This window comes from Dipodomys spectabilis, unplaced genomic scaffold (genome assembly GCF_019054845.1).
Source record: "Dipodomys spectabilis isolate Male_0828 unplaced genomic scaffold, ASM1905484v1 ptg000644l, whole genome shotgun sequence".
NCBI classification, from domain to species: domain Eukaryota; kingdom Metazoa; phylum Chordata; class Mammalia; order Rodentia; family Heteromyidae; genus Dipodomys; species Dipodomys spectabilis.
In genome coordinates this window covers 567,770-587,062 of record NW_024871321.1, presented here as the reverse complement: position 1 = coordinate 587,062, position 19,293 = coordinate 567,770, and the positions used below count along the sequence as shown (strand labels likewise).

General features: G+C 56.5%; 2 protein-coding genes across 2 annotated transcripts; one reads left to right on the top strand and one right to left on the bottom strand.

Annotated features, from left to right (window-relative positions):
* Nucleotides 1–6,613: 6,613 nt before the first annotated feature.
* Mansc1 (MANSC domain containing 1) lies at nucleotides 6,614–10,650 on the bottom strand. Its single transcript, XM_042671553.1, is given in 5 exon segments — nucleotides 6,614–7,265; nucleotides 7,267–7,469; nucleotides 8,828–8,971; nucleotides 9,690–9,974; nucleotides 10,579–10,650. Coding segments are annotated over 4 exon segments (984 nt in total). The 5' UTR covers nucleotides 9,913–9,974; nucleotides 10,579–10,650; the 3' UTR covers nucleotides 6,614–6,851.
* An 861-nt stretch (nucleotides 10,651–11,511) lies between these two features.
* On the top strand, nucleotides 11,512–18,024 carry Borcs5 (BLOC-1 related complex subunit 5). Its single transcript, XM_042671571.1, has 4 exons — nucleotides 11,512–11,671; nucleotides 13,345–13,485; nucleotides 15,439–15,596; nucleotides 17,037–18,024. Exons 1-4 carry the CDS (start codon nucleotides 11,617–11,619, stop codon nucleotides 17,256–17,258), a joined length of 576 nt encoding a protein of 191 aa, XP_042527505.1. The 5' UTR covers nucleotides 11,512–11,616; the 3' UTR covers nucleotides 17,259–18,024.
* The last annotated feature ends 1,269 nt before the right edge of the window (nucleotides 18,025–19,293 follow it).

The following is a 19,293-nucleotide window of genomic DNA, read 5'->3' as shown; positions in this document are numbered from 1 at the left end:
TGCGCACACACATAGAGCAAACTCTGATTCCTACAGAGGTCAGTATTCGTAGGGAATAACACTAAAAAGTAGGGCAGGCCAGCCAGTCTCAGGTGATTGGACACAAGAAGTTGTTTGTAAAGCCAGGCGCCGGTGGCTGTAATCCTGCTACTCAGGAGGCTGAGATCTGAGTATCACGGTTCAAAGCCAGCCCCGGCAGGAAAGTCTGTGAGACTCTGATCTCCAATAAATCACTAGAAAACTGGAAGTGGTGCTTCAGCCTTGAGCTGAAGAGCTGAGGGACAGCTCCCAGGCCGAGAGTTCAAGACCCATGACCGACAAAAAAAAAGTTGTGGGACTGGGAAGGTGGCTCAGTGGTAGAGCGCTTGCCTTGCATGCATGAGGCCCTGAGTTCGATTCCTAGTAGTACCACATAAGCAAAAAGAAAACAGCTGGAAGTGGCGCTGTGGCTAAAGTGGTTGAGTGCTAGCCTTGAGCTGAAGAGCTGAAGGACAGTGCCTAGGCCCAGAGTGCAGGCCCCACGACTGGACTGAGAAAAAAAAAAAAGTTGTATTATACTTTTTTTTTATTCCTTTCAAGTCCTGGGACTTGAACTCAGGACCTGGGCGCTGTCCCTGAGCTGCTTTTGCTCCAAGCTAACCCTCTACCACTTGAGCCACAGCGCTACTTCCAGCTTTTTCTGTGTGTGGTACTGAGGAATCAAACCCAGGGCTTCACACATGCTAGACAAGCACTCTACCACTAAGCTACATTCCCAGCCTACTTTTATATATATTTTTTAAATTGTGAAAATACCACACAGAGGGGTTACAATAACACGAGCAAGGTAATGAGTACATTTCTATTTTTCTTTTTATTTTTTTTGGGTCCGGTCATGGGGCCTGAACTCTGGGCCTGGGCACTGTCCCTCAGCTCTTCAGCTCAAGGCTAGCGCTCTACCACTTGAGCCATAGCGCCACTTCTGGCTTTTTTCTTTTTGCTTATGTGGTGCTGAGGAATCCAACCCAAGGCCTCAGGCATGCAAGGCAAGCACTCTACCACTGAGCCACCTTCCCAGCCCCAATGAGTACATTTCTTATCAAGCATTGTTGCCTCCTCCTTTGTTTCCCCTTCCCATCCCTTCCCATCTCCCACCCCCTCATACTTTCATATTTTTTAACAATAGGAATATTATGAGAGCCAGACACTAGTGGCTCACGCCTGGAATCCTAAGTATTCAGGAGGCTGAGATCTGAGGATTGTGGTTCAAAGCCAGCTGGGGCAGGAAAGTCCATGAGACTCTGATCTCCCAATGAACCACCAGAAAACCAGAAGTGCTGTGGCTCAAGTGGTAGAGCACCAGCCTTGAGTGACAGAGCTCAGGCACAGTGCCCAGGCCCTGAGTTCAAGTTCCACAACAACTCAAAAAAAAAAAAAAGTAGGGGCTGGGAAGGTGGCTCAGTGGTAGAGTGCTTGCCTTGCATGCATGAGGCTCTGGGTTCGATTCCTCAGCACCACATAAGCAGAAAAAGCTGGTAGTGGCGCTGTAGTTCCAATGGTGGAGCGCTAGCCTTGAGCTGAAGAGCTGAGGGACAGTGCCTAGGCCGTGAGTTCAGGCCCTATGACCGGCAAAATAAAAGAAAAATATGTCATCTGGAAGATTAACAGGGAGGGTTTATTATGAATGTAAATAGAACTCTCTCCCTCCCTCCCCTCCCTACCCAAGGTAGTTGTAATCTGTAATCCATTCACAAGACTGCCTGGAGCCCCCTGCCCGGGGCCTAATCTGGCTCATCTTTGGCACCCTGAGAACTGGACTTCCCTGCTTGTGTGAGTCACCCACTAACGACTTTCTCTCAGCAATCTGTGAGCTGGGCCTGCAACCCAAGTCCTGGTCCCTGTGCTCCTCCTCCACAGCTCTCCACTCCACAGAGACAGGGTTGCTGCTGGAAACTCAGGCAGGTGTGGCAGGAGGAAGCCCCGAGCCACAGGGTCTCGCCTCCCATTGCTACAGTGGACGTCTACCTCCAGATAAATAAGGTTCGGCCCTCCCTGGCCACCACCCGCTCCAGCCCTGAGTGTAGCCTTGGAAGGGAATCCTGCAGGAAATGCCTACCCTTCAGATAAAAGAGAAGAAAACCAACTCTAACCCAACTCTAACCTAGCGTCTCCCAAGCTAGGAAATATTTCACACACACACATATGCAAGTGTAACCAATGCACACACAGGTGTGGATACATGTTTGTACCTATAGGTGCACAGGCATGTGTAGCTCTGCATGCAAATGAGTGTGCACCACGCACACCTGTGGTGGAGGCCCGGGCCAGGGTGTGGCTTGGTGCAAGCCCCTCCCCTCCTCCAGCTGGTGACAAGTCCTGGACACAGTCTCCTGAGTGCTGATCAATTCATTCAGGACAGTGAATATCACTGGTTGGGTTCAACCTCTTTCTTCTAAACCAGCTTGTTCTAAACCTCTCTGAGTGGGGCTGGGAAGTTGGCTCAGTGGTAGAGTGCTCCTCTTGCATGTGTGAAGTCCTGGGTTCGATTCCTCAGCACCACATACACAGAAAGAGCTGGAAGTGACACTGTGGCTCAGGTGGTAGAGTACCAGCCTTGAGCAAAAGCAGCTCAGGGACAGCACCCAGACCACAAGAAGTTTAAGCCCCAGGACTGGCAAAAAAAATAAAAATAAAAGTAAAAAATCTCTGAGTGGTGTGAAATCACACACACATGCACGCACACACACACACACACACACACATCCATGTACACGTGCACACATGTTACACCCGGGCAGGCGCTTGGCTGTCTGTCTAGATGGTGGGGCGCCTCCCACCTTCTAACTCTGCACCCAGGGACTTGGCCATGCAGAGCCTCCACATCACCCCAGACCTCCAGCCACAGCTTCTACGACCAACTGCCCTGGAAGACAAGTCACCCCCTCTGCTACCTTCCCCCCCCACTCAGGGAGGAGTGCTCCCATGTCCCCGTGATCCCTGTGCTTCCCGGGGGAGGCCTGGCGCCCTGGCAGGTCTGCTTCTCTTCCCTCCCCCTGCAGGCCAGGGGTGAGCCTGGCACAGGGGGCAGGGGGCAGCGGGGAGCCCTGACCGGAGCACGCACTAAGGGAAACGCCCGGCACACGCCTTTCGCCGTCTCCAGACATCTCCACACCACTGAAAGTGGAATCACAGGCGTCTCAGGGCCTGGTCATGAAAGGAGCAGCGGCCATTAACCCTTTGTAAGTGGCTTGGTGCCACTTTAGTAGGCCTCATAAACACCGAACACTGCTGCGGTCCCAGCGCCCACCACACTTTGGAGCTGAGAAAATGGAGCAGGAAAAAGAACCCCTTGCCCAGAGCTGGCAGGGGGGAGTAGATGAGGGGCCTCTGGCTAGTTCCCCCTCCTACTCACACACACACACACAGCCCTGGCCGGCCTGTGGAATTATTACCATTCTAAAGCATGTTGTTGACCAGGGGCTGGCTGAATATTAAACAGTGGATCACATTTCCCCTGGCAGGCAGGAAAGCATTTGTTTTCAGCGTGTTTTCCTAAGTCTCACTCTCCAACATCAGGGCCTCATTAACTTTACTAACGCAGCGCGATTTGGGAGATAGCCTCTTTTCCAAAATACCGTTCACCACCATTTCACGTTTTTTCAAGTTCAGCACACACCATCAACTCTCCATACTTGTTTTTCTCAAAGTCTGGCTCCCCCCCCCGCTCCTTCACCGCCCCCCTGCACTGCAGGGAGGAGACTGGGAGGGCTCATAGGGGTCAGCCCCGGCTGCTGTGAGAAGTGGGGGTGGGGGGCCGGGGAGGGAGTGGACAGCCCCAAACCAAGTCCTGGCAATGCAGAATTATCCTGGATTTTGTTGTTGTTTTGGTCAGTTCTGGGGCTTGAACTCAGGGCCTGGGCGCTGTCCCTGAGTTTCTTTTGTCAAGGCTGGTGCTCTACCACTTGAGCCACAATGCCACTTGTGGCTTTTTCTGTGTATGTGGTGCTGAGGAATCAAACCCAGGGCTGCATGCATGTTAGGAAAGCAGTCTACCACTAGACCACCTTCCTGTCTGTCTCTTTGTCTGTCTGTCTCTCTATCTCTCGGCTGTGTGTGGTCTATTGGTGTGGTAAGTTGGATGACATGAGTGAGATGAACATCACTAGGAAACCCTGTCCATTCCATCATCTCCCCTTTCTACTGTGTCCCCCGTCTCCCTGGGTCCTCCTCTCTCCTCCCTTCCCATGGAAGCAGAGCCTGTGGAAGGGGGCGCGGGAGGCGGTGCTAGTCTCGGGGTCCCAGGCATACATGGCGGGAACGATCCCACCACTCTGAACTTTTGTACGTTTTGTCTAGGTTTCATTTCCTCTAGGCCACAGCACCCAGAGCATGGGGAAGGCAGAAGGCGTTTAGACAAACCCGAGTTTATTGACTGTGGACGGAGGGTGGAGGGCGGAGGGAGGACCAGGCTGGACCGGTCTTTCCGCTGTCTAAGCTGGATTTTCTAATCCTTTCCAACGCTGTAATTAGGACGTGATGAGGGGAAAAATAGGTCTGCACTCTAGCCACCGGTGGCCTGTGACGTGGGTGGAGATAGGCAAGGAGTGGAAGTCTCCCAGGCCCCTTTGATGTTGCCAGGAAGAAATTGTCCACATGAAAGGTGGAAACCAAGTCGGGTGCCCCTGGCTCACGTCTGGAACCCTAGCTACTCAGGAGGCTGAGATCTTGAGGATAGTGGTTCAAAGCCAGCCCCTGGTCAGGGAAGCCCATGAGACTGGAATTAATCACCAAAAAGCCAGAAGTGGAGGTCATGGCTAAAAGCGGTAGAGCGCCAGCCTTGAGCAAAAGACCTCAGGGACAGCGCCCAGGCCCCAAGTTCAAGCCCCAGGCCTGGCAAAAATAAATAAGCAAGGAATACATGCTGAATTAAACCCACTAAGATGTTTATTTATCCACCCTACTGATATTACCCTACTGTGAGCCTCTTGGGAATTTATGTCAGGCTTGCTAAGTTGGAAAAAAAAAATGCATGAAAAAGGGGATGCTTTCAGGAGGACTGCTCCCCTTCTAATATCACTTTAAATGTTGATCCCTAAAATCAAAGATGGGAGAAAGGGGACCCGAATTTCTCCCGGGGAAGGAAAAGGAAGAGGAAGGTGGTAGAAAGAGGGTCAGTCAGGCCTTCATGGAGTCCCCAGCTCCTGCGCCCTCTGGTGCCCACTGATGGGACAGCGTTCTCATCGGAAGTCGGCTTTCATCTTGACCAGCCCAGCCTGTCAGGAATCCTGTTGTTTTTTGTGGATCAGTACCTTGAAATCCGGAGATGGACTTGAGGCTGCCTTCCCGGCTCTCTGCCCTCCTGTAACTTGTCTGGAAACGCTGTCTGTTGCTCTTGACCAGCTGCCTGCCCTCTAACTTGTTTCTCTCTGTACCACAAGCATTTCCCAGAAATTAAAGCAACTAACCAAAATTAATAATAACAGCATGCTAATCTCGGTGCTATATGTCATTTTATTACTATTGCTCCCAATACAGTGATAACTGATCACAGATCAGAGTTCAGATAAAGGCTTGTAAATAACATCAGTAAGTGTTAAATGTGGTGTAAGCAGAGCAAGTCAATTGTCATCCTAGCTACTCAGGAGGCTGAGATCTGAGGATTGAGGTTTGAAGCCAGCCACCCAGCAGGGAAGTCTGTGAGACACTTGCCTACAATTAGCCAGCAAAAATCGGGATGTACAGCTGTGGCTCAAGTGGTAGAGCACCAGGCTTGAGTGGGAAAGTTCAGGGACAGCGCGTAGGCCTTGAGTTCAAGCCTTGGGATGGCATCAAGTGGACTGATGGGAAGGGAGTTGTCTCACTGGGAACGCACACTTCCCTACTTCTGTCAATTTGCTGGTGGGGACTCAAGGAAAGTCATCCGGCTGGACACACAGACATTACTGAGCAGCAGATTTATCTAGGTCTTTATTTGGAAGGAAACACACCTGGGATAAGTAATTGAAATTCATACAAAAAGAAAGGTAAAGCCCTTGTAACTAGAATCACCAATGGTCAACCTGATCTGGAACCAGAAACATTCACAGGCCAAGATGCCCGCCCCTTCCTCTTCGCACAGGCCCACCCGGCGTTCCAATCTACTTGCAACTTTATAGAGTTTTATTCTCAGTTAATTGGGGACAGATGGCTCAAATGACTTGATTTATTTCTCCTTCAAAAGAAAAATCGAGGCTAGGCAGGTGGCTCAGTGGTAGAGTGCTCGCCTACCATGCATGGAGCCCTGGGTTCGATTCCTCAGCACTACATACACAGAAAAAGACAGAAGTGGTGCTGTGGCTCACACAGTAGAGTACCAGCCTTGAGCAAAAGAAACTCAAGGACAGTGCCCAGGCCCTAAGTTCAAGCCCCATGACTAGCACAAAGAAAAAAAATAATAAAAGAGCCAGGCCCTGGTGGCTCACCCCTGTAATTCTAGCTACTCAAGAGGCTGAGGTCTGAGGATCACGGTTCAAAGCCAAACCCGGGCAGGAAAGTCCATGAGACTCTTATCTCCAAGGAACCAACAGAAAACCTGAAGTGGCACTGTGGCTCAAGTGGTAGAGTGCTGCCTTGAGCTGAAGAGCTCAAGCCCCATGACCGACAAGAAAGAAAGAAAGAAAGAAAGGAGGAAGGGAGGGAGGGAAGGGAAGGGAAGGGATGGTAGTAGGCTGGTAGCCCTGGAGAAAGGAGATGGGAGAGGAGGGAGGGGGGGAGAAGGGAGGGAGGGAAAGAGGAGAGGAGGGAGAGAAGAGGACAAGAAGAGGAGGGAAGGGGAGAGGACCTGTGGGTGGCCTTCCTCTGGCTGGTCCGTGACAGGCTTCCCGTGGCTTCCCTCAGATGCCCACGTAGACGCCATTGATCAGGTAGTCCAGGCGGGAGTAGGGCCTGGTGCGTAGGGCGTGGAGCAGCGCCTTGCCCAAGAGGACCAGGCCCAGGGCCAGCAGCAGGACACCGGACAGCAGGGTCCCCAACAGCAGCCACCTCTCCAAGGGGGAGGCGGGGGTGGCGGGGCGCCCCCTGGCCTCCTCGAGTCCCCAGGCCGTGGCCCTGATGGCAGTCGCTGACAGGGAGAGCATGGCAGGGGCCGGCGTGGGTCCCTGGCTTGTGGTCAGCCTGGACGTGGCTCCCCGGGCCTCTGCAGGCGCAGGGAAGCCAGTACTGGGAACCACGAAGGAAGTCCCCGCACGTGGAAAACCCACAGACACCGGCTGGGAGGGGACGGGGGGCTTCTGTGGGGCTCCAGAGTCAGGTGTTGGGGTGGCAGAGCTGCTGGCTGGGGAGGTGGCCCGAGCTGGGTCTGAGGCTTTGGGGGTCCAAGAAGACACGCCTCCTCCCCAGGGCTGGGTGGGCTCCCGGGGAGAGGGGGGTGACGGTGCCTGGGGTCCCCTCAGGGCCAGGGGAGGCCCTGTTTGCTGTCAACTCCTGGTGTGGCAAGGCAGCTCCATGGTCATCTGAGAATGTACAAAAAGAATTGTAAGAGGACCTGGGGGGAGGGGAAGGGCGGTGAGCAAGGAGTGTGCAAAGTGCAGCGAATCCGGCCCATGGTAGGTGTGCAAGGAATGCTTGTAAACCTGACCATCAAAGCCCAGCCCAGCGGGATTGCAAACCAGAAAGTAAAAACAACACAAAGCCTCCTGAGCTGGAGGCGTGGCTCAAGTGGTAGAGAGCCAGCCCCGCCAGCCTGAGGCCTTGAATTCAAACTCCAGGACCTCAAGCAAAACCTGTTTCATAAGCAATGGGTGGGGTGATATAATTCCATGGACTCAAACTCAGGACCTGAGGTCCCAGTTTTTTGCTCAAGGCTAGTACTCTACCATTTCAGCCATAGCTCCATTTCTGGATTTATTTATTTTTTGTCAGTCATGGGGCTTGAACTCAGGGCCTGGGAGCTGTCCATGAACTCTTCAGCTCAAGGCAAGCACTCTACCATTTGATCCACAGTGCCACTTCCAGTTTTCTGGTGGTTATTGGAGGTAAGAGTCTCACAGATTTTCCAGCCTGGGCTGGCTTTGAACTGCAATCCTCAGATTTCAGCCTCCAGCGAGTAACTAGGAATATAGACACTAACCTTCCTGTGTATGCTTCTTTTAATAGGAAGGTATACATAGAATTAACTAAGCAAAGACTTTCACTGGAAAACAAATTTTGGTGTAATGAAATTCAAAATGTGCCCAGTGCCAGTGGCTCATGCCTGTCATCCTAGCTACTCAGGAGTCTGAGATCTGAGCATCACCATTCATTCCTGTCCAGCCCAGACAGGAAACTCCATGAGACTCTTAGCTCTAATAACCTATTAAACACACACACACACACACACACACACACACACACACACACACACACACGAAGTGGTGCTCAGGTGGTAGAGCACTCACTTTGAGCAAAAGAAGCTCAGGGACAGTGCCCAGGCCCAGAGTTCAAACCCCAGGACAAGCAAAAAAAGAAGAAAAAAAAAAAAAAGAAAGAAAGAAAATAAAAAATTCAAATCATACTTAAGAAATCTTAAGGAGAAACTCTCCCACAGACACTGGGTCCTTGCTGGGTGCCGGTAGCTCACGCCTGTCATCCCAGCTACTCAGGAGGCTGAGATCTAAGGATTGGGGTTCAAAGCCAGTCCAGGCAGGAAAGTCCATAAGACTCTTATCTCCAATAAACCACTCAGAAAACCAGAAGTGGCGCTGTAGCTCAAGTGGTAGAGAGCTGGCCTTGAGCTGAAGAGCTAAGGGATAGCGCCCAAGCCTAGAGTTCAAGCCCCATGACCAACAGAAAAAAAAAAAGAAAGAAAGAAACCAGGTCCTTGAAGACTTACCGGGGATGAGTCTGTGTGTGTGGAGCCCGGCGGCCGCTGGCTTCAGGGGACAGGACGCCTTGCTGGGGCAGAAGAACAGGTAACAGTTGGGCTGTCCCTCTGCTTTTCGAGCGTCAAAAATCATCAGATTGCACACTTTGTTTCCTGTGAAGGAAAGTTTGCCAAGGGAGGCTGCTGGGACGGGATCCTGCCTCCCCGGGAGGCCTAGCAGAACCAGCCCGGCCTCTAAAGTCCACCGCAGACACTTGTCCCATTGACCTCTTCCCTTCTCTGTCCCTTAGTTGTGAAACTCTTTGGCAAAGTGAGTGTATGTGTGCCTGTGCGTGCATACCGATACTGGCTTTGAACGCCCAGACTTGTGCTCTTACGTGGCTTTTTCCACTCAAGGTGGGCACTCTATCATGTGTATCACACCACTACTTCCAGCTTTTTGCCGGAGATGAGAATCTCTGGGATTTATCTACCCCAGGTTGTCTTCAAACCTGGATCCTTCTAACTAAGGCTCCAAATAGATATTACAGGTATGAGCCACCGCCAGGGCCTGGCAGGAGGAGTTGTATGTTTGCTTTTGTGCCAGTCCTGGGGCTTGAACTCAGAGCCTGGGCACTGCCTTTGAACTTTCTTTTCTTAAGACTGGCATTCTACAGCTTGAGCCTCAGCTCCCTGTCCAGCTTTTTAGTGGTTTATCGGAAACCACTAAACTCACAGACTTTGCTTCCCCGGTCCGGCTTCAACCCCCTGATCCTCAGATCTCAGCCTCCTGAGTAGCTGGGATGACAGGCATGAGCTTCGGTGCCCAGCCCTCGTACTGCACTCCTGTCCAGTGTGTGTGCCCCCACGTTACTGTCCCCTGCGCCCTGACCTGTGATGTTTTTTGTGGAGCAGCAGCGACGGAGGCAGTCTGCCTGAGACAGGGCATGGGTGGGCTCCTCGCCCCGGATGCCTCTGGCAAGCGAGGACTGGATGTCAATGACCACGTCCTCCAGGCTCTGGGACAGGCACTTTTGGCCGGCCGACAGCCGGAGGGTCAGCAGGCTGAGGGTCACCAGGGTGTACAGCCAGCTGCAGTCTTCCATGGGAAGCATCGTGGCCCCCAGAGGTGGAAGGTGACACCCTGGCAGGCTCAGCCACCCAGAGAACTCTCTCTCTAGAACAGAAATAGAGAAAGCCATTAATGAGTTCTGTCTATCATCCATCTATCTATCCATCCAACTATCCATCCATCCATCTGTCCATCTATCTATCCATCCATCCGTCTATCCAACTATCTATCCATCTGTCCATCTATCTATCCATCCATCCATCTGTCCATGCATTCAACGATTCTATCTATTTATCTTCCTATCTACCTATCTATTTTTGCTAATCCTATGTCTCAAACTCAGGGCCTGGGCGCTGTCCCTCAGCTCTTTCACTCAAGGCTGGTGCTCTATCATTTGAGCCACAGCTCCACTTCTGGTTTTCTGGTGGTAAGAGTCTCACGGACTTTCCTGCAGGGGCTGGCTTCGAACTGCGATCCTCAGCTCTCAGCCCCCAGTGGCCTCGCTGAGTTTTAAGAACCGCGAGAGGAGCCCTGGCCTGCAGGTGCTTGGACACCGGCCCGGTTCCCACCGGCCAGCACCTGAATCCACCCGCGGCCGAGGGGGCGTGGGGAGGGGGGGGTGGTGGTGTGGGGGGGTGTGTGGGTTGTGCGCAAGGCGGGGTGCATGGCTTGCTGGGGTGCGGGGATGCACGGGGAAGGGGTCCCATACCCGGCGGTGGCGGCTCCGGCTCGGCATCCAGTTCCTGCTTCCGCCTGGGGCGGAAAGTTTGCAGTGGGGACAGCGCGGCCCCGGGTCCCGCCCCGCCCCCGCCCCGCCCCCGGAGCGTCTCCCCGCCCCCTCCCCCTCCCCCGCTCCGCTCTTCCAGCGGCCCCAGTGTCAACACCACAGCCCGCTCGCTCTCCCGGACACTCCGGGACGCGGTCACGGCAGGCCTCTACCTGGCGCCCGGCACACTGCCGGCCCCAGTGGGTGTGGAGTCCGGAGTCAGGACAGCCATCTCCGGATAATCCCGGGCAGCGCCGACCCCGACCCCGCGCAGCTCCCACCCGGGCTCGCGGGGGCTCGCGGCACCAGCGCGCCGGGGGGCGGCGCGACCCCGCAGTTGGTGCAAGTTGGGGGCAGGTGGGCGGTGCTTACAGCAGATGGGCGGTGCTTCAGGGAGAGTAGGCGTGGCCAAAACAGGTGGGAGGTGCTTACAGGGGAGAGTGGGCTTGACCATCACAGGTGGGAGGTGCTTACAGGGAATAATGGGCGTGGCCACGGCAGATGGGCGGTGTTTGCAGGCAGGAGTGGCCACGGGTGTGAGTGTGGGCGTGTAACCACGGGTGGGCGGAGCGTATAAGTGATTGTGGACATGGCCACAGCAGATAGGCCGCGCTCACAGGTGGGCGTGCCCACACGGGTGGGCGGTGCTTGCAGGTGAATCTGGGCTTTCTAGCTTTGGGGGCAGTTCAGGCCCGGGGGGAGGGGCTCTGGCTCTTTAAGGGGGCGTGGCCACGCCCCTCGCGCGCTCATCCCCCCCGCCCCTCCTCAAGGGGCGTGGCCTCCCGACCCGGAACTGAAGCCCGCGTCCCGGAAGCAGCACGCTGAGGCATCCGAGACCTGAGGGAAGCGGCGCCGCCCGCTGACATCCACTTTCCGCCTTCGTTCTCCGGGCTCCCCGGAGCCCGGGAGCCGCGGGCCAGGCCTCGCCGCCCGCCAGGCTCCGGCCCGGGCGCGGCCCACCCTCCCTGCGCCGCCGGAGCCATGGGCAGCGAGCAGAGCACCGAGGCCGAGGGCCGCCCCAGCGACCCCAGCTCAGGTCGGGGCGCGGGCCGGGCGGCGTGGCGGGGCCGGGCGGGGCCGGGCGGGGCCGCCCTCACCGGACCCGGCTAACGCGGCACGCGGGGGCCTCGATCCAAACAGGCCCTGGCATAGATCTAGCGCAGACCCCGCGGCAGCCGCTGGCGGCGGTTGACTTGGCTGTTTCCCGGGAAGCCGAGCGTCGGTCTCTGCCTGCAGCAGGGGGCGGGGCGGGGGCGGGGCGGGGGCGGGGCTGGTGTGGGTTGGGGGCGGGGCTGGCGGGGGCGGGGCTGGTGTGGGTTGGGGGCGGGGCTGGCGGGGGCTGGGGGCGGGGCTGGTGTGGGTTAGGGGCGGGGCTGGTGGGGGCTGGGGGCGGGGCTGTTGTGGGTTGGGGGCGGGGCGGGGGCGGGGCTGGTGTGGGTTGGGGGCGGGGCTGGTGGGGGTTGGGGGCGGGGCTGGCGGGGCGGGGCTGGCGGGGGTTGGGGGCGGGGCTGGCGGGGCGGGGCTGGCGGGGGTTGGGGGCGGGGCCACTCCCCGCTCTGCCCAGCCCTTCACCTGCGCCTCTCTCTGAGGCCGCGTCTTGAGTACAACCTGGGAAGCCGGAGAGCATGTTGGAAGACCCCCCCTTTATCTCCCCCTCCACTCCTTATCCCTTCCCCCCTCCGAGAATCACGTTAAGTCGGTGGCGGGATGCTACGCACATTTCCAGAAAGAAGTGAGGGGACTTTTCCTGAGGCGGAGTGAAGGTAGCAGAGATCGGCTCATTTTCCCCAAAACAGCTCGAGAGGAGCTGCGGGAAGACGGGCCAGCCCCGAGGTGTGACTGAGAGCTGGGAATTAACTACATCCTCTAGATCGCAGAATAGAGCTCAGTCCATCCTCACGGATGGCCAGAGCAGATCTGGAGGTGACTTGGCAAAGGGACCCTGCTGTGACTTGAGTTTTCTTTCATCCAGCCAAGTGACCAAGTCATAAAGCCACGCTTGGGGGCGGGGAGACCCTCGCCAGCTGCTGCTCTTCCACAGCCAACAGAACCAAACTTAGTGTGCATGCTGGATGGGGTGACAGGATGGGGACCATGGTTACCACTGACAACAGATCTAAGGCATCCCAAACACATAGGAACATTTTATAATTCAGCATGGAACATCCAGACAGATAGTGTTTTAAATTTCTCCTTTGATTCCAGATCCTCCTGACTTAGTGGTCCCTAATTTTACAGGTAGGGATGTGAGGATGTGATATTTGGCTGTGTTCTGCCTGAGAAAACAGTGTAGAAACAGAGTCAGGAAAGCACTGGATTTCACCACAGGCCACAGAGCTGCGGCCCCAGCACAGCCCACCAGGCTCCCTTAAGATGGCCTGGGCCCAGCCACAGGTGGGCCCCAGGACAGGCGGCAGTAATGAACTGGTGTAGTAATCAATCAGTAGCGTAGTAATCAGTCAGTGCAGTAATTAGCAGCGTAGGCTGAGGCACATTGCAGGCATCTGGGACTGCTACCAAGGCAGGTCCACTTCCGGTCTCTTGGATGCATGTGTCTGTGCGGGCCTCCTTGCTTACTCCCTCGTCCTGTCCTAAGCGCACACGCTGTGTTATGTAAAAGTGGGCTTGCTGATGGCGTGGGAAGCCTCTTTGCTGGGCTGTGGCTCAGGGCAGCCGGCCAGCTTTCTTGAGCCGTCTAACTCTTTCTAGCAACCCCTCCTGCCAAGCACCGAGCCAAGATGGGTGACATCGTGGTGGTGGCTCAGGGCTCGCAGGCCTCGCGGAACGTCAGCAATGACCCGGACGTTATCAAGCTGCAAGAGATCCCAGCTTTCCAGCCCCTTCTGAAAGGTGAGGGCTGGGCTCCGTCCTGGGCCAGCCTGTGGGGGTCAGCCACGAGCCCCATTTGCTTGTCTCCCACCACCATGCCCCCTTGCCCTGTTTATGACTGCAGCCTAGTTTTCTCGGCAGTGAGTTGGTGGACCACTTTGTGCCCATTTTTGTTAAGCCTGCACCCCATTGCTCCGGGCCTGCTCTCCCCTAAGAAGGGTTTGGCAACCTGAGCACCACCACCCGGGCAGGGAAACGAGCACAAGGCCTTGACTGACTTGAAAGACCAAAAAAGTACCATAAACAGCCATGAGAAAGCCAGGTGCTGTAGCTCACACCTGTAATTCCAGCTGCCCTAGGAGGCTGAGATCTGAGGATAGCAGTCCAATGTCAAAAGTGGTGCTGTGGCTCAAGGGGTAGACCACCGGCCTTAAGCAGAAGAGCTCAGGCTCTGACACACACACACACACACACACACACACACACACACACACACATACATACACTATACAAACAGTAAGTGAGGAGAGTCAGGCTGGACCGAGAGCTCGCCAAGAGCGCTCTCCCTTTCCCACGACCTCATTCTTTCCCAAGATTGTTCTCTCCTCCAAGGTCAAGTGGGGACTTTCCGTGTCCTCTGTGCCCAGACCTTCATCCTCTGTGCTTAGACCCTTCTGCCACTAGGTGGCAACAGACAAAGCGCCTGGCAAGTGGATCCGCGGCGCCTCTGGGTAATGTTTCAAAGGCCTTCGGGCAGTAACACTGGCTCTGCAGTGTCCTGATTTCCTGGAAACCAGGTCACAGCTCAGCTCAGCGCAAGCTCGTGGGAAAAGCATACACAGCTTGCCACACTCGGGTGTTACGGCAGAAGCCACAGGAAACATGTTACTGACCTTTTTTTGTTGTTGTTGGTTGTGGGACTTGAACTCAAGGCTTGGGTGCTGTCCTTGAGGTCTTTTGCTCAAGGCTAGCACTCTACCATTTGAGCCACAGCTCTACTTTTCCTGTCCAGGCTGGCTTCAAACCTCAATCCTCAGATCTCAGCCTCCCAAATAGCTGGGATGACAGGTGTGAGCCACTGGCGTCCGGCTTGGGTTGTTTCACCACTGAACAGCTCCCTGCTACTCCCCCCTTCCTCTCCCCCCCCACCACCTCGGGCACCCCCCCCAACCTCACCCCTACACCTGGTGAGCGGCCCCTGCAGCTTCAGGGTCTCTGATGCCCATCTCCCTGCAGCTGGGCGTGTAGGGCAGGTCCAGAGCACGCATGCTACGGTTGTTGTCTATGACCACGGCAGCCACGCTTCTGTAGACATCGTGTCGTGACCTCCTGTACCTCATGATTCTCCTGAATGCTTACAGTACTTACAAGCAAGAGCCTGGAGCTCGGGGCAGTGTCTCCGGCTCAGACCCCAAGTTCCCCAGTGCCAGGGCACGTGTTCTTCCCGGCTGCATGATCCGGGTCTCAGCTCGGGCCTGTGAGTCTCAAGCTGATGAGGAAGGGGAAGGGCGGGTGGGCAGGCCAGCAGTGAAGGAGCCAGGAGACACCTCACTCCATTGGTGGACCCTGGGGGCGCTGGGTACCACGCCTACTCCGGTGGAGTCAGCTGGGTCTTGTCACCTTCGGCTCTCATGGTCTTTCATCCCCACTGCTGTGTTCCATGACCATCCACATGGCCCAAACTGGCTGGGCCAGTGTCCGAGAGCCCAGTAACCCCCATTCCCAAGGCGGCGAGGTGAACGGATGGTGCCTGTGGAGGTGGAGGCTGTGAGCGTGTGTGGGGTATGGTGCATGCAGCTCAGCACAGCCCGGCCTGCATTCCCTGCGTGGAAGGCTGGTCTGAGCATGGCTGTGAGCAGTAACCTCTGCCCCATTGTCCCTGTCCCGTGACTTCTGCCCACCACCCTGGACCTGTGACCTCCACCCCACCGCCCCCGTCCCGTGACATTTCCCCTACCACCCCCATCCCGGCAGGGCTCCTGAGCGGCCAGACCTCACCGAGCAACGCCCGTCTGGAGAAGCTGGACGCACAGCAGGTGCTGCAGCTGTGCCTGCGGTACCAGGACCACCTGCACCAGTGCGCAGAGGCCGTGGCCTTCGACCAGAACGCCCTGGTCAAGCGGATCAAGGAGGTAAGGCACTGGGGCCACCAGCCCCCCTCCCACTGGGCAGCGGGGAGAGCTGGCCATGCCCCTGGGGCCCTTCGCCAGGAAGCGCTGCCACATCACGTGAATCTAAGTAACAGTGTTGGCAGATTCTTGTTAACCTTAGAGCACATTTGACGTCCGTTCCTCCTTCCTCGCCCTGAAATGGTGAAGTGAGTTGGACAGGTTACTCTAAAACAAGAGACCCGGATAGCACATTGCTGGATGTTTCTAGAAAACGTGGAGCTCCCTTTCTGTCTCACAGGTGGTCTCTGTATTCAGGCTGAGAGTCTGCAGTGTCATTACTAACTTCCCCCTGGTCTGTGGTGAGAAATCCAGCCGGTCCCATGGCGCCAGGAAATGTGGCAAAATGGGTGGTGGCAGGAAATGTGGCTGATTGTGTCTGTGGTGTCAGGAAACGTAGCAAGATTGTGGTCCATGGCAGCAGGAAACGTGGCTCGTTGTGGCCCCTGGCTGGCAGGAAATGTGGCTGTTGTGGTCCGTGGCAGCAGGACACGTGGCGAGGGTGGGCTCGTTCTGGCCTGCCTCTGAGGAGGTAAACCGCTTTCCCTGGGCCTGGCCCACACTTCCTTCACCCCAGCGCTGCCCAGGCCCAGGGATCCCAGTGAGGCCCAGCCCGGATGACCCCCTGCCTGTGGAGACACAGGCTGTATTCTTTGGCAAAGAGCAAAGCCCAACATTTAAATGTGATTTAACCCTATCCAGGCCCTGCACTGACAAGTGAGCAGGTGTGAGCAGCACCATTTCCCGCTTCAGTGAGATCCCATTAGCTGGTCGCAGGCGCTGGAGCCCCGAGTCGCCCCGCCCCGCCCCATCCTGCCCTGCCCAGGTTTGCAGCCAGTTCACAGTCTGCCCGCACGCCCGAGAGGTGCTGGCAGAGGCCGGGCTGGCGGCCACATCTGGGCAGCTGGGCTGCAGGAAGGGACGAGGCAGCTGTGGATGCTTTGGAGTGGCGAGGTGGCCTGTGGTGCTGGCGGCCCCCATTTTTCTGTACTTTACAAAATCTCCACCTGAAACATGGATTCCTGGGGGTTCCCTCAGCTGTGTGAGCCACCCAGAGTCCTCCCTGCCAGGGCCCCCCTCCCTGCCGGCAGCGCTGTGTGTTCAGTATGGTTGGGCTGGACAGTCGCCTGTCCCCCGAGTGTGATTCGGCTGGTGTCTGTCCCCCAAGTGTGAGCTGGCCGGTGTGTGTCCCCCGAGTGTGTGCTGGCCAGTCACTGACTGGCAAGTCATGACGTGGCCTTGGCCGTGGTTTGGGGAGGGTGGTCGGGGTCCCCACGGGGTTGCCAGCTCACAGGAGCAGAGTGGAGCCACGCGTGGCCCCGGCGTAGCCCCGCAGCTCCCTGTGGTGGCGGTGGCAGTGGCCGAGGCTCACGCCCGCCGCTTCTCCGTTGCCTCCGCCCGCAGATGGACTTGTCGGTGGGCGCCCTGTTTGGCTCCATGCAGGAGCGGCAGAAGCGCTTCGCCAGGTACGCCGAGCAGATTCAGAAGGTGCAGGAGATGTCGGCCATCCTGCGGCGCGTGCAGCTGGGCATCGACCAGACCCTGCCGCTCATGGAGCGGCTCAACAGCCTACTGCCCGAGAGCGAGCGGCTGGAGCCCTTCAGCATGAAGCCCGAGCGCCTCTAGAGCAGCCCCCCGGCCTCTCCCCTTCCTCTGCCTGGCCAGGGGCACTGGGGCACAGGTGGGGGGAGAGCAGCTGGGTCTTGGCCACCAAGGCAGCCTCCCCTCCCCTGCCCTCGTGGACGGCGCCATGCCAAGTGGGGCCCCTTAGCGTGGCCGGGGTTGGGACGTTGGGATTGTTAGGAATTCCTCAAAGAACCCCACAGTGTTGTTTTCATTTCACGTTTAAAGCAAACCAAACGTGCACCGTGTAGGGACAAAAATGGACATGTGGAAGGAGGGGGTGGGAGAAAACTGAGGGGCGCCCCGGGCTCCAACTTGGGCTGGGAGTGGACAGTCCCCCCTCACGGAGCCTGTGCACTCCTTGCGCTTTGCCCCCCGCTTTGAGCCTGTCCGTGAATGCCGTGGCCGTGGGGCGCCTTGCTCCTCGCGTGGAGTCTCCTGTGAACCCTGTGGTCCTGGGGTGCCTTGCCCCTCATGTAAAGCCTGTCCCATGAATACCGCGGCCGTGGGGCGCCTCTCTCTCTGTGAGGCTGGAATGGGGACCTGCGCAGCCGGCGATGGAAACAAAACCTGGGCCCAGGGCACCACCCGGGCAGCACACCAGGCTTCGAAGCGGCCTCCAGATGCTCCTCAGATGGGACCCAGCCACACCTCACTCAGCCCAGCCGCCATGCCTCGTCCAGCCTAGCTACGCTGTCTCCACCTCCCATGTGGGGTGTTTGTAGAAAGTCTTTTATTCTAAAACAAGTCAATAAAAGGAGCGATCTCACCCAGAAACAGCCCGCTCTGACGTGTGGGTGCCTCACCTTCCAGGAGCCACGTACACAAAGCCCCTGCCTCAGAACATTGGTTCCCATGGAACCCTGGGCTCTTCCCAGAGGTCCCTGCAGAGGAAATCAATGAGCTGGGCACCAGTGGCTCAGGCCTGTCATCCTAGCTACTTGAGAGGCTGAGATCTGAGGATCACAATTCGAAGCCAAAAAGATCTATGAGACTCTTTATCTGCCACAAGCTGTGGCTCAAGTAGTAGAGCGCCAGCCTCGAGAACAGCTCAGGACAGCACCCAGCCTGGGTTCAACCTCAGGACTGGCATGTGGCATTGTAATATTTGTCAGTCATGGGGCCTGGACGCTGTCCCTGAGCTTTTCAGCTCAAGGCTGGTGCCTATCACTTGAACCACAGTGCCACTTCCGCTTTTCTGGTGGTTCATGGGAGATAATAGTCTCTTGGACTTTCCTGCCCAGGCTGGCTTTGAACCTCAACTCTCAGTCCTCAGCCTCCTGAGTAGCTGGAATGACAGACAAGTATCACTCCCTGGCACTCCGCCCAGGTAACTTTTTATTCATGCTGCTTGCTAACAAGAGGCCCTAGGTGCAAACATCAGTATTGCGAGACACCGAATCTAATGGCCACTGGGAGCAGCCAGGGCTCTGGTGTGCAGTGTTGTGGGAGGGCGCCGTGGCCATTCCTGTCCTGGGGACCCTCTGAGTGCTGCCATGAGGCCTGGTGTTTACCAACCCCAAATCACTTTCCATCAGCAACTGAGGCCCATTCTTTCCGTTAGTCATGGGACTTGAACTCAGGACCTGAGGTCTTTTTGTTCAAAGCTATCATTCTACCACTGGAGCCACACCTCCACTTCTGGTTTTCTGGTGATTCACTGGAGATCAGAGTCTCAAGGACTTTCCTGCCCGGGCTGGCAATGAACTGCGATTCTCAGCCCTCAGCCTCCTGAGTAGCTGGGATGACAGGCGTGAGCACCGGCGCCTGGCTCACACATGCTTTGCACTAATCTCCTATTCATGTAAATACATCACACAGGTATGTATGAAAATGGGGAGAACAGATTTTTTTTGGGGGTGGGAGGCAGGGGCCAGGGTTGAACTCAGGGTCTTGGGCCTGCACGGGGTCAGCCCACATCATATGACCACATCATCACTGGCCTCACATCTGACACCAGGGTCTGAAGGCTGAGGGCCAGGCCCATGGGACAAAGGCTGGGGATGAGGGACGAGAACGGGGTCCCATACCGCAGACA

Coding starts and splice junctions, on each gene's coding strand:
- Borcs5 (XM_042671571.1), top strand. CDS start 11,617: ATGGGCAGCGAGCAGAGCACCGAGGCCGAGGGCCGCCCCAGCGACCCC. Junction 11,672..13,344: donor CCCCAGCGACCCCAGCTCAG/GTCGGGGCGCGG, acceptor AACTCTTTCTAG/CAACCCCTCCTGCCAAGCAC. Junction 13,486..15,438: donor TTTCCAGCCCCTTCTGAAAG/GTGAGGGCTGGG, acceptor CCATCCCGGCAG/GGCTCCTGAGCGGCCAGACC.